Here is a 12,235-nt window from a genome sequence, read left to right as displayed (position 1 = left end):
CAAGAAGAAAACGAGGAACATATACTGTGTTATTATATCAAACATTTCCTGCTATAATGTCTATTGTCTGAATTATTATTGTTGTATATAATATATGTTACATCAAACTCCGCTCACACCGCACCCGATTGCAAGGAAAAGGGGTTACAACTGTACCAACAAGAATATGAAGAATGGCAAAAGGAATTTGAGTAGAATTTTCTATCAAACAACCAAACTAGAAAGAAAGAAAAAAGATTGTATCTCTCTCTCTCTCTCGCTCCCTTTGCTTCTCTGCCACTCCACTTTTCGCTGTGTCTCATAAAATCCCATTTATAGTTGGTACGATTTTTACTTCTAAACATTTTTTTCATAAAAAGCCATTTCTCTAATAGTTTTTCTTTTCTGTTACAGAGAATCGAGAGAAAAAAACACTCACAACATTCAACTGTGTGTTGCATTGTTGCAAAAGAAACGGAGTGGTTATATTACATCGATGATGATGTTGCAACTATTCCATCACATTCATTTTATTATCCCAACGATGCTCTACTTTTCCAATGGTAAGTACAAATTCATATTTTTTGATAGTTTTTCCTTTTTATCCAGAATATCGTTAGATATATATTGTTGTTGTTATTGTTGTTCCAAGAGAGGTGGCTCATGTTATATTCGTATAGACTAAAGTAGATGAGTTTTAGAGCTTCTGAGTGATGTGTATACTTTCTCTGTGTGTTTGTGTGGAATAGTTATTTATGCAACAAGAATCGTATGAATCGGCTTCGCATCGGGCTGGCCATGGACACCTAGTCCGATAAAATATCAGCAAACGGTTCGTGTTGCATACAACGTTTTTACCCAATAACGTGACGAAATGGACTGTTTCTATCACACAACACGGAGATATACCACACAAACCATCGACCGTACTTCCGCGACGGTTACAATCCTGATCAACTGTAGGACAAAACAAATGTTGACGACAACCAAAATCGCTAACACTTTGCCAGTCTGAACAGGCAGTGGCAAAAACTATTTTTAGCTTTAGCTTTATTCATTGACACGTTAAGCGAATCAAAAGAAAATTGAATTTTTATGGTAAAAATTTGTTACATTTTTCTTATGATTCGCTTAAGATGCACATGTATGTATTTATGACTAGCATCCTTATGTTGAAAGCATCTTTGTCGCTGTCTGTTGAGACGTAACAAATGTTACCGATTTTTGTTGTCACTTTAGTCTTTCAGGATGTGAACATCCTTTCTGGGAGGATGGTTGTTGGTGGTCCATTTCGTCGAAACTTTCACATATAGCAGGATAAAATATTCAGTGGTTGATGATTTTTCAGTCTTAATATGTAATGGGTGGTGCGGGAAAACAGGAACTGTAGGAAAATATGCAGTTTTTCTTGCTTACTTGCCCATAGGTATTGTTGTGTGTAAAAACCTGATTTTCTCAAAAATGAAATATTTTGTTTCGTCTCGTCAATACCTTTCATTTGACATATCGCACACCATTTTTGAGTCAAAACATCCAGAATTATGTTTGAAAAACTAGTGAAAAACAGTCGGAAAACAGCGGGAAACAGGTAAATTCGCCGACTGTTTTGAGACCAAACTTATACAACGAATTGTGAGTTTTACCATGTTTCTCTGTTTTGCGTGCCAGCCTAACTTTCCAGCGTAAAAACGTTGTCGATTTCACTAGTTTTTCAAGCATATCTATGGATGTTTTGGAAGTCGCCCATGTCGCGTATTTACCATGCCGTTTAAGTAAAACCGTGTTCCTAACTTATGTTAAAAGGCTTTTTTAGCGAATTCGAGTCCAGAACTCGCCTGCGGCACGTGCTGGAAACTTCTCATTAGCTTAAAGAGCATTTCAGCATACGTCAGGAAAATAGCTATTATTGCACTAGTGCTGTAAAAAACGTTCATACGACGTTAAACACAGGCGATGTTAACGATTTTCCTCGCTGAATTGTATAAAAGAAGGATGCAACTCTGTATGCCATGCATCTAAGTTTTTATTATTATACACAAAAAATCTCCGACTTGTGAATTTTAACTTTGAAAATTGTTGTGAGACGAAAGTTTTCAAAATGTTGTTTTCACAAAAAAAGAAAAAACTATAAAATGTTGTAAAATATTGTGTTGGCCAATAAATAGGTTGATATATACCAGAAAGATGTGGCAAAAATGTCGGTCGGTTTTTGGATTTATATATAAATGCAAATAAGGTGAAGGGAACGGGAAAAGATGAAAGGAAATTTTATTATGAATAAAAGGAAAAAACGAAGATGAAGAAGAATGAAAATACACTGTGTGTGAACGGAAAGCTATAGGGGAAAAGAAAATGCAGCAAAACTTTTCCTTATGGGAAAATTAGAGACGAGAATCGGGCGAAAAAAAATGAAACTTATTTTAATACCAAAATATATAAGGAGCAATGATTTATAGGATGTGTAAGCTTTTTAAAGACACAACGCCATGCTCGACCATAAATCAATGAATTTATTGCCTTTATAAACATAAAACTAAGAAAGAAAGAAGAAAATCTCCATTGTTATGCTCTCCCAGAGCCCCATTTTGTATAAAAGCTATTTTGATTATACCCATGGAGGATATAACACATGTTCATAGGGTTTCACATTGTTGTTTCTTCGTTTGTAAAAGATGGGACTTATGTAAATTCATAAAATGTTCTGCATACTTTGTGTCGTATCGTTCTAACACTATACCGAATTTAAGAAGATCTTTTCTATTGTTTAAACTTCCGTCTCGTTGATGCTCTTTAAATCGAGCAGGCTATGCAAGACCGCGACGATGATGTACGAATATAATTGATGCCTCAAGTTCCTATCAAAACTTTCCGGCAGAGTTTATCAGCTCTCATTAACTCTCCGTAGAAAGATTTATCTAAATAAATTCTCTGTCGCTTTGAAGCTCAGCTATCTTTGACAGTTTATCGAAATGTCAACTGTCAACTGTCACTGTCAACTGTCAATTACTCTGACAAACATATATAGCTCAGTAAATGAGGACCAAAATACGTGGAACGCTGACAACTTAGGTAATTTAGGGTAGCCCATCCAACCCTAGACGTATTTTATGAACATGCTATGGATGCAGCTTCTTTTCTTTAACATTAGGAATACAAACTCTCTCTCTTTCTCTCCTCTCCCACCGTCCTCAGCATGATTGCAAATGACATTTACTCGCAACGTGTAAAAGCTTTTTTTCCGCAACGCAGGCAACAAAATAGTCCTTTTCTCACCTCAGCTGAAACCCCTGAAAAAAACTAGTAAATTTCATATGCTCGGGTGACCTGTTGCCGGAGTGTAGTGTGGAGGTAATGCCATTTAGACGCGTATAAGTTCGATGCCAATGAAATCTTTTTTTACCGCACATCTGATTTGGTTATGTATGACACCAAACGAAATTTCTAACTTTCTTTCCTAGGATTACAAATAACTAATTCACCCCAGACGAGTCATTATTTCATTGACATGAGCCTTACAACTCATTTCCCGGGAGCTCAGTGAGTAAACTATGTGGTTGTAGATCTTGCTTAAGGGCTGCAGCCCTTAATAAAATTTTCAAAAAAATGTCCAAACATAGACGCAATCTACTACTAATCTACAACAGGATATGCTGCAAAGAACGTTGTAAACATTTGGTCCTACTCATTTACCAAGCGGAGGAACACCTTTCTATGTTTCCGTTGTCAGCACATTTTTCCTATACTAAAGTTCCAAAAAGTCACCATCTAGCTGTGCAACTATTTCATAAATTTTCAAATTTCCGGGAAAATCCGATTGAGAGTCTTTCAACGTAAAGCCACATTAAGGGCATCTCAAAGTTGACAACGATCAACCTAACTTTCCCATTTCATCCCATTTTTTGTCGTTTGCTTTTTATTATCGACAACGACATCGCCTCTTCGAAATTCTCTTATAATATTGTGCGTTCCACTGATATCGGCTCCAACAGTTATACGCTAAAAAGCTTGGCGTGTGAACTGTAATATTCGAATGATGTCGTATTTACTCAGACATCAAATTTTTTGACTGCTTTCACATTAAGTTTGTGTGTTTTTTGTGGGAAGGGGGACATATCGATTTGTTTGATATTTATTTTCTTCCTTTTTTATTATCAATTCTTTACTGGAACGCATCTCAGATCGTGCTTATAGCTACTATGGAACTAACAACATTACGTGGCATATATTCCTCATGTGTAGGGAGCGTTCATATTTGAAGAATTAAATGTAGAAACGGGACGTGACACATTAGTGAATTATAAGAAAAAGACTTTCCATTGTCTTAGCTCCATTTCAAATAGGCTGACGATGTCCATAGAATTGGTTTTTGGTACTTTGAAACAAAAAACATTGTAGGCCTATTCGGAACGGGACTAATTGTAGGAAATTTCATTTTTCTTATAGTTCGCTAGATTATATTAGATTAGAATAATTGGGTGGAAATTATGCTGCATCTGAGCCTCAAATGGACCTGTTGTGGGCACCCAGGGTACTTTTATGCAGACTGTAGCTTTTTATCTATTTAGACATATGTGTCGCCACCAATTGCTTTTTATTACTGGTCATGATTACATCAATTTAGATATAGATGTCGCTCGCGACGTTTCTGGTCAGGATTCTTTCTTTCGAATTAATGTTTTTACGACTTTGTTACGGTCGATGGGACCCATTGGCTTTCACTAATAGTTACGCTTTCCATTTCTAGATTAGGTAAAAAGGTTTGAATACTTTAGACGCCGGGAGTTGAACTTGGAACGTATTGGATATGAGTTTGTTGCTCTACCGATTCAGCTACCTTAGACCTAATTCGCTAATGGATATGTTTAATTTCTGCATTTCGGTATGATGCAGTGCACAGTTTTAGGATTGTTTTCTAGAATTCGGATAAATTTCGAGAATTTTAGGAATTTAAAGAATTTTATGGAAATTTCACGGAAATATTTGTATGAAAAATTGCATACAAAAGGGGAGGGATATTCTCAAAATGCGAACATCATTTTATGAACGCTCCCATATTGTTCTGCCAAAGATAATATTTTGGAGACCAATTTATTTTCATTGATGTCGTAAAGATGCAGCTTTGTACACAATTTTTTTTGTGACTTTAAGGGACTATATAAATGTTCGACATTTTTATTACGTCAATAATTTAAATGTGTCAACGATTCTACGAACACAATGTCGACATTATGGAATCGACCGTAGAACGGTTGCGGTTATATTTACAAACGAAAGTCAAACCGTATAAATACAAGTGAATTGAGCTTTACCGTTTGGATGTTAAGTACAGTTGACTGTGTGAACTCTGGTACTTACATCACATGTAATTTACGTTTTGATCGTAAAAGTAAGTATAACTGAACCAATAGCTTGACGAACGATAATCACAATTCGCCTAAAAGGCAGTTACGAGAGGAATGCAAAGTTATGGAATTTAAGATTAAAAAGCTGACAATATTATCTGCTATTATATTCGGAAAACAAACAGCTCATCTCGAGCATTAGTTCTTACTTCTTAGTTAAGTTTAATTGCATCGCTTCCAGGTTTCTACTCCACTCATGGGGTGTGTGTATGTTCACAGCTGGTGATATTGTCAGCACAAGGTAAACTTATTACGAGTGGAAAATCGCTCGAGCACATTTTAATGGAGTGAGAGCATATTATCTCGTTAGAAATAGATTTCTTCGTTTATCTTTGGTCACACAGACAAATAATGATAAGTTCGGAGTAAAATGAATCCCAACAAAAATCTCTTCGAGAAAAGTGTGACGCAGTCTTTGAAGTACATTTTCTAAAATAAATGATAGAGTTGACGCTTTTACACCCAAATTTAGTTCAAACAAGCTGGCTTAGTTTTTCTCATCATCTGCCAAATAATTTTTACCAAAAAAAATTTGACTGGAAACAACCAAAATTTTACCAAAAAAATCTGCGTCGCATGTGGCAGATAAATTGTCTTGTAGGTCTTGTTTCTAAACATCTGCCACTTTGCGACGCAGATTTTTTTGGTAAAATTTTGGTTGTTTCCAGTCAAATTTTTTTTGGTAAAAATTATTTGGCAGATGATGAGAAAAACTAAGCCAGCTTGTTTGAACTAAAATTGGGTGTAAAATCTAATTTTTACGCAACGAAGCTGAAAGCGTCAACTCTATCATTTATTTTAGAAATTGTACTTCAAAGACTGCGTCACACTTTTCTCGAAGAGATTTTTGTTGGAATATCAGTCGTTTTAGAAGTTTTAGAACACTGCTTTTTATAACAGTTTATAACAGAAATTCGAAAATTTGGCGAAATTTGAAAATTTGACGAAACTCGAAAATTTGACGAAAATCGAAAATTTGACAAAAATCGAAAATTTGACGAAAATCGAAAATTTGACAAAATTCGAAAATTTGACGAAAATCGAAAATTTGACGCAAATCGAAAATTTTACAAAAATCGAAAACTTGACGAAAATCGAAAATTTGACGAAAATCTAAAATTTGACGAAAATCGAAAATTTGACGAAATTCGAAAATTTGTCGAAGATCGAAAATTTGACGAAGAAAGTAATTCTCTATCTGTCACCATTCAAGAAATATCTCCAAAACCCCAATTGACCCACACATTTCCAACTTTCGACATTTTCACAGATGCCCCTCTGTTCTACTCGTAAAACTCTGAGACTTTGCCGAAGAAAGTAACTATCTATCTCTCATAACCCAAGAAAATATTAGTCCTTTCATCCTTCGCTCGAGTAGCTCAAAATTTGGTCACTCTAATCACTCTAGCTCAAACGAATCTGCCCCGATTTTTTTAATTATTTTTTTGTTCGAATCGTGTTACGAATACCTTTCATTTGATGGGTCGCACGCCTCTGTAGGTTTCAATACAGCTAAGCTACAGCCGAAAACGCGTTCCCGACCCTCGAAAACCACACTCAGAAACCACTTCGAGGCCAATAAAACAAAATTCTGGTTTTTCCTGGGGTAATGGCGTATCACATTTTCATTTTTATGCCCACCCTGAGACTCCTGCAAAATTTCATGGAGATTGGCTGACTGGTTTCCGAGATCGACCGTCGATAGATAGATAGATAGATAGAAACATACAGAGTAAGTTGAAAGATTTTGATTGTTTGGGAAAAGTCAATTTGGTGTATTTTGTATGAAAAGTCACCAATTTCAAAGCGATGTATATCCGGCAATTTTAAACCTACATAGTCGAGTGATAGCTCGTTTTGCTCGTATTTGAAGCGAGAATAAGATAGAATAGGTTTTGTGGTGATATAGTCAAAGGGGCAGAAACTGAAATGTTCGGCTATATATAGTTGCCGCGTCTCAAAAAAAAATTTCTTCGTTCTTTTTTTGGAAGTTAGACTGCGTCAAGTCCTCCGCTATCGCTCCGGACATGATGAAGTCTCAGAAGCAGTGTCAAGTAACAAATTGTAGCTAATCTGACCTTTTAAAACAGAAAGTGAATGCTAATGCGTAGAATGAGCGAAGATGATTGACAGGTGCTGGTGCATGTTTAGCGAATCACAGCAAATTACATTTTTCTTATGATTCGCTTAGCATACACATGCATGAAGCTTAGACTAGTCCCCTTATATTGAGAATGTTTCTGCCTATTGAAGGTTGAAACGTGGCAGATGTTAGCGATTTTTGTTGTCGGCAACTTTTACATTGCACTACAGTCTCTAGGATTGCAACAGTGACCGGGCCAGTCAATATGGTTTGTAACGTGTAATGTATGTTTCCATGTTTTGGCAGTAACAGAATTGCACAAAACGTTGTACGCAACACAAATCGTATGCACTGGTGTATCTTACTAGATGCTTAGACTAAATAGGTATAGACTGGCAATACGTAGACGTAACACTGAAGCTAAAGTATATCGGTTTACACAAAATACACCAACACATTGTTACGTCGATCGAACGTCAAGACGATTGTCAACCCGAAACTGGTTCATACGGCTCGTGTTGAATGTATAACTATTTGAATTTCATTACTGCTTTCGCTCATTTGATGTATTGTGATAACCTGTGGCAATTCATCCTCTCTGTTTTTAAATAACAACCAAATTTATCATCAAAATGTCAGAGTAATCGTAATTGCTTTTGCCTTTTTTTTCAAATTTATTGTGAAATATAATTCTTTCACGTGTCATTTTCACCATATTAATTGATATAAATAAATTGAATTGAATTGCGTTTTACATTGTGAAATATGCGTGTCGGAAAGCTGTTTTCCATTGTACACAACAAACAATTATGTCAGTTGTAACATTTACAAGGCCAATTTATTTAGTTTTCTGAATCCCCCTTTAAGTATTTTCAATAAATTCATACACCTACAACACACTACCTATACCCCATACCCACCAATCCATCGAAAGAAACAAATTTCTATGGGAACATCTTACACCAAAACAATTTTACGAAATCCCCTCTCTGCTAACTTTAATTGCGAAATAACTTTTCAATAAAAATTCTTCGCAATCATTAAACCATTTAAGTTGATTACATTCCAATCCAAATTATTCCGACACAAAATAACAATTCTCCATTTCATTGAATCAATTCGCTTTTATATTTCATTCCATGCGATATGCTTTCTTTTACACGACACTGTAGCTGCTTGGTTGGGAATGGTATGGTATATATATATATAAATGTAGAGATTGTTGCAGGCTAGGTGTAGCAAACGATTGTTGTGTATTGTACCTTCTTCGAGAGAGATGTTTCGCTTTGTCTATTGTACATGGATGGAGACCATTTCTATTGCGGAATGAATTTTGTGGGTTCAATGCTTTCAATGAAATATCGTAATACAAGGGTCATCATACGTAAAACGTAAATACCGTCTCCCCAGAGTATAGATTACAGGCGTTGCACCCTTTAATAAAGTGTATAGGTACTGTATAGACTGAGTCGAGTTACAGTCGGATGCAGTGAAATTTCAGCATTAATTTGATTCAGCTGTTTTTCAGATGATCCACATGTACAATCAAAACTCTTTACACCTTTTTATACGATTGAAAATGCTACACACACGCGCGTGGTAGTAGCAAGACTGTACACTGTATAGGGAATGTGCAAACAGAAATTCAACACAATTCTCATCTACTCACCTTGCCTTACAGATGAATATTTGGAGCGAAAAATTCAAAAAATATGAAAAAATAGGAACATAAAAAAATCAGGTGATATCGTTATTTTCCGATTTCTTCGTTAAGGCTCGTCATTGGGAAATGACAGGACAGTTTCCCGAAAATGTATGGAAAATTCTATCACAAAAATTCACCGAAAAGATTCAAAGAAACTCACCCATGATGCTTTCCATTGTATTCGTGCACCGTCTCTTTATGTCCCCAAGGCATATTTAAACACTAAAACTCTTTTTACTCGATGTAAAAACAAAAAGTTTTTTTTTGTTTTGTCGCGATAAAACACAGAAAATATTTCGACATAATTGTGACACTCCGCTATTATAAGGACTAGAATGAATGTTTGCTGTGTTCACTTCGGCGGTAAAATATTTTCATTCAAAAAAGTGTCCGACACTTCAACGATGGTAGACATTTATTAAAATTGTAACCTCTCCCACTTCTTTAGTAAGCTAACGAGACTTCGCTGAGTCTAATTATGCCACCTCTTCGAACGAAAATATCGGCTGAGGTCGAATAATTCTCCGCTGAGCTTTAACAAACCTCTGCTGAGCTCTAATAATTCTCCGCTGAGCTTTGACAAACCTCTGATGAGCTCTAGGCTTCAGTAAGAGTCCGTCAGACCTTAGCACGTAGTAGTAAGGCAATGAAGCTAAGCGAACACTCAATAAGCATCAGCGGATACCTAATAATTGTTGCTATGATTTAATAAGACTCCACTTAGCTTTGGCAGATCTCCGCTGAGTGTCCGATTAGCTCCATTAAGCCTTTATGAAACTTCCTTAGGCCTAACGGACACTTCCTGAAGCCTAGCGGAGAATTATTCGACCTCAGCCGATATTTTTATTCAAAGAGGTGGCATAATACGAAAATTTAGTCACACAAATGAGTACTCGAAAAAGATAAAACCGTTTACTCGTAACTGAAATAGAGTGGCCTCGTAACTGACTTTTTACCCTGCAAGTCTTGAGAAGCAAAATTATATCACTAGAATATGTTTGCCTACTGCGATAAAATACCTCACTGATATAAGCTGATAAGCTGATATAAGGCTGTATATAAGAAATTCGTACTAATACTCGCGCTAGCGCTCGCATCCGTACACGTCTCTTATAAACAGCTTTATATCAGTAATGTTCTATTACATGACTAGGGACAAAAAGATGAAAAGTAGAGTTTTCGTGAGTACTTTGTTGATCCGAGGCGTAGCCGTAAAATCCATTTTATATGTTACATGCATCGAAAACCGAACTTTTCATATTTCAAACCCTACTTTCGAGGCACTCAGCATGTAAAATCGATTACATAACTCGAGAAAGCCATAGAGTCTTACTCGAGAGGTGGTATGGTGGCGCTGTCGATCAAAGGAAACAACAAAAATATGTGCGGAAAACCAGACATGTTGAAATGATGACAGCGCACCCTTGACGCCTCTCGAGTGTAACTCAATGGAATTAACAGATGAAAAGTCTCGTTTTCTGGTGTTTATTGACCTCGGTTTCGCTTCGGATCAACATAAAAAAATCACCTTTTCGGCTTTTTATCCGTTTCAGTAACAGTTTCTGAGAACATTCATGGAGATTATTTCCATTCCTTTTCTTTTTTATTCAATTAACTACTGCCCTTCCAGTAAAACGAACCCAGTATTATCACGATATAGATTTTGTTACATTAAATTATGTAAACTCTATCTATATATCCTTATACACTCAAAACACAACAGTAAACCGAAAATAGTCTTACAACCATAAGCAATTAATTTACATTTTATGAAGGCAACATACAAAACTTTGACATTTTAGCCGGAATTAATCTTTAACGAACCGAAGTTCTGTTCTGTTGTATCTTTAATGCTAAACGAAAATTCGTCTGTACATTAGGGCTAAATGGAGGATGTATTAATATTGATTTCGAAATCAGACAGGACCCATTTTTGTTTGTTCCGAAAATGTTTTTGGATTATGTCATACACATATATAACACAGTCTAAGTGAGGGACTATTTTTGGAAAAATGTTTTCACACATTTCGCTCCCTGCAGCGCAAGGCAGTGAAATTTAGGCATGAATTTGCTTCAGCTGATTTTCAGCTGATCAACGTGTACAAACCTACTTATAGGTCTTTATACGGTTTTGCCACTACTACGAGCATGCATGTAACACGGAAAAAAAAAGAAATATTCAATACCAATTTAATGTAAAAAATTGGTATCGAATATATAAATATTTGTGGCGAATATATTAGATAAACATTTGTAGCAAATAATTAACTATATTCGTTACAAATATATAAATATTTGTCCGAAATATATTTAATTATTTGCCACAAATATTTTTTTAATAATTCGTCATAAATAATTAAATATATTTGTAACAAATATTTACATATTTGCTACAAATATTTATATATTTGTAACGAATATATTTTGAAATAATTTGTCACAAATAATTAAATATAATTGTGACAAGCAAATTACCTGAAATTTTGTGACAAATATAAATATATTTGTCACAACTATAAATATATTTCTAGCAAACAATTCTTTCCAAATCTTCTTTTTTCCGTGTATAGATCATTGTCAAATAGATCAAGTCCGAGTAAATTTAAACCAGAACACTGACAGCTACTGCTATACGGTTATCCATAGAGAACCCTAACCTAAACTCTGTGAAAAAATGGAAATTATTCTACAAAAACGATAAATTTAATAGATTTCTAATGCATTAAAGGGGAAATTATAGTTATTTCTTGTATAAGTGTTTATCTCTCTCTACGTTCCCTCGACTCTCTCTCTCTCTCTCTCTCTTTCTATCTCTCTCTGCTCCCTCGATGAGTAAGACGATAGATGATGATGATGACGTAAGTGTTAAAGCTACATATTTTACAAGAAAACCATTCAAACAAATGTTTCTATTTCCGAACGTGAACAAAGTGCCTTCTCGATTTCGCCGCGCATATTTTCAGGCTATGGTCTCTGTGAATGATTTTTGACATTTCGAATAACGTTGAACTGAATGCATATCGGTTCATTCACAAATACATGTAAATTAAATGTCCAGCTAACCTA

General features: G+C 35.4%; 1 protein-coding gene across 2 annotated transcripts in view; it reads left to right on the top strand.

Moving 5' to 3' along the window:
• Positions 1–12,235, top strand: part of LOC119075151 (zwei Ig domain protein zig-8-like) — a 183,528-nt gene that overhangs the window by 23,355 nt on the left and 147,938 nt on the right. For both annotated transcript variants that reach the window (XM_037181546.1, XM_037181545.1), the window contains exon 2: positions 394–542. In XM_037181546.1, coding sequence (XP_037037441.1) covers positions 476–542 — 67 coding nt within the window. In that variant the 5' untranslated portion in view covers positions 394–475. The remainder of the gene's footprint in view (positions 1–393; positions 543–12,235) is intronic.

Source organism: Bradysia coprophila, unplaced genomic scaffold (assembly GCF_014529535.1).
Source record: "Bradysia coprophila strain Holo2 unplaced genomic scaffold, BU_Bcop_v1 contig_193, whole genome shotgun sequence".
Classification (NCBI taxonomy): Eukaryota; Metazoa; Arthropoda; class Insecta; order Diptera; family Sciaridae; genus Bradysia; species Bradysia coprophila.
Note: the sequence above shows the minus strand (reverse complement) of the source record. Positions and strands in the feature narration are given on the sequence as shown.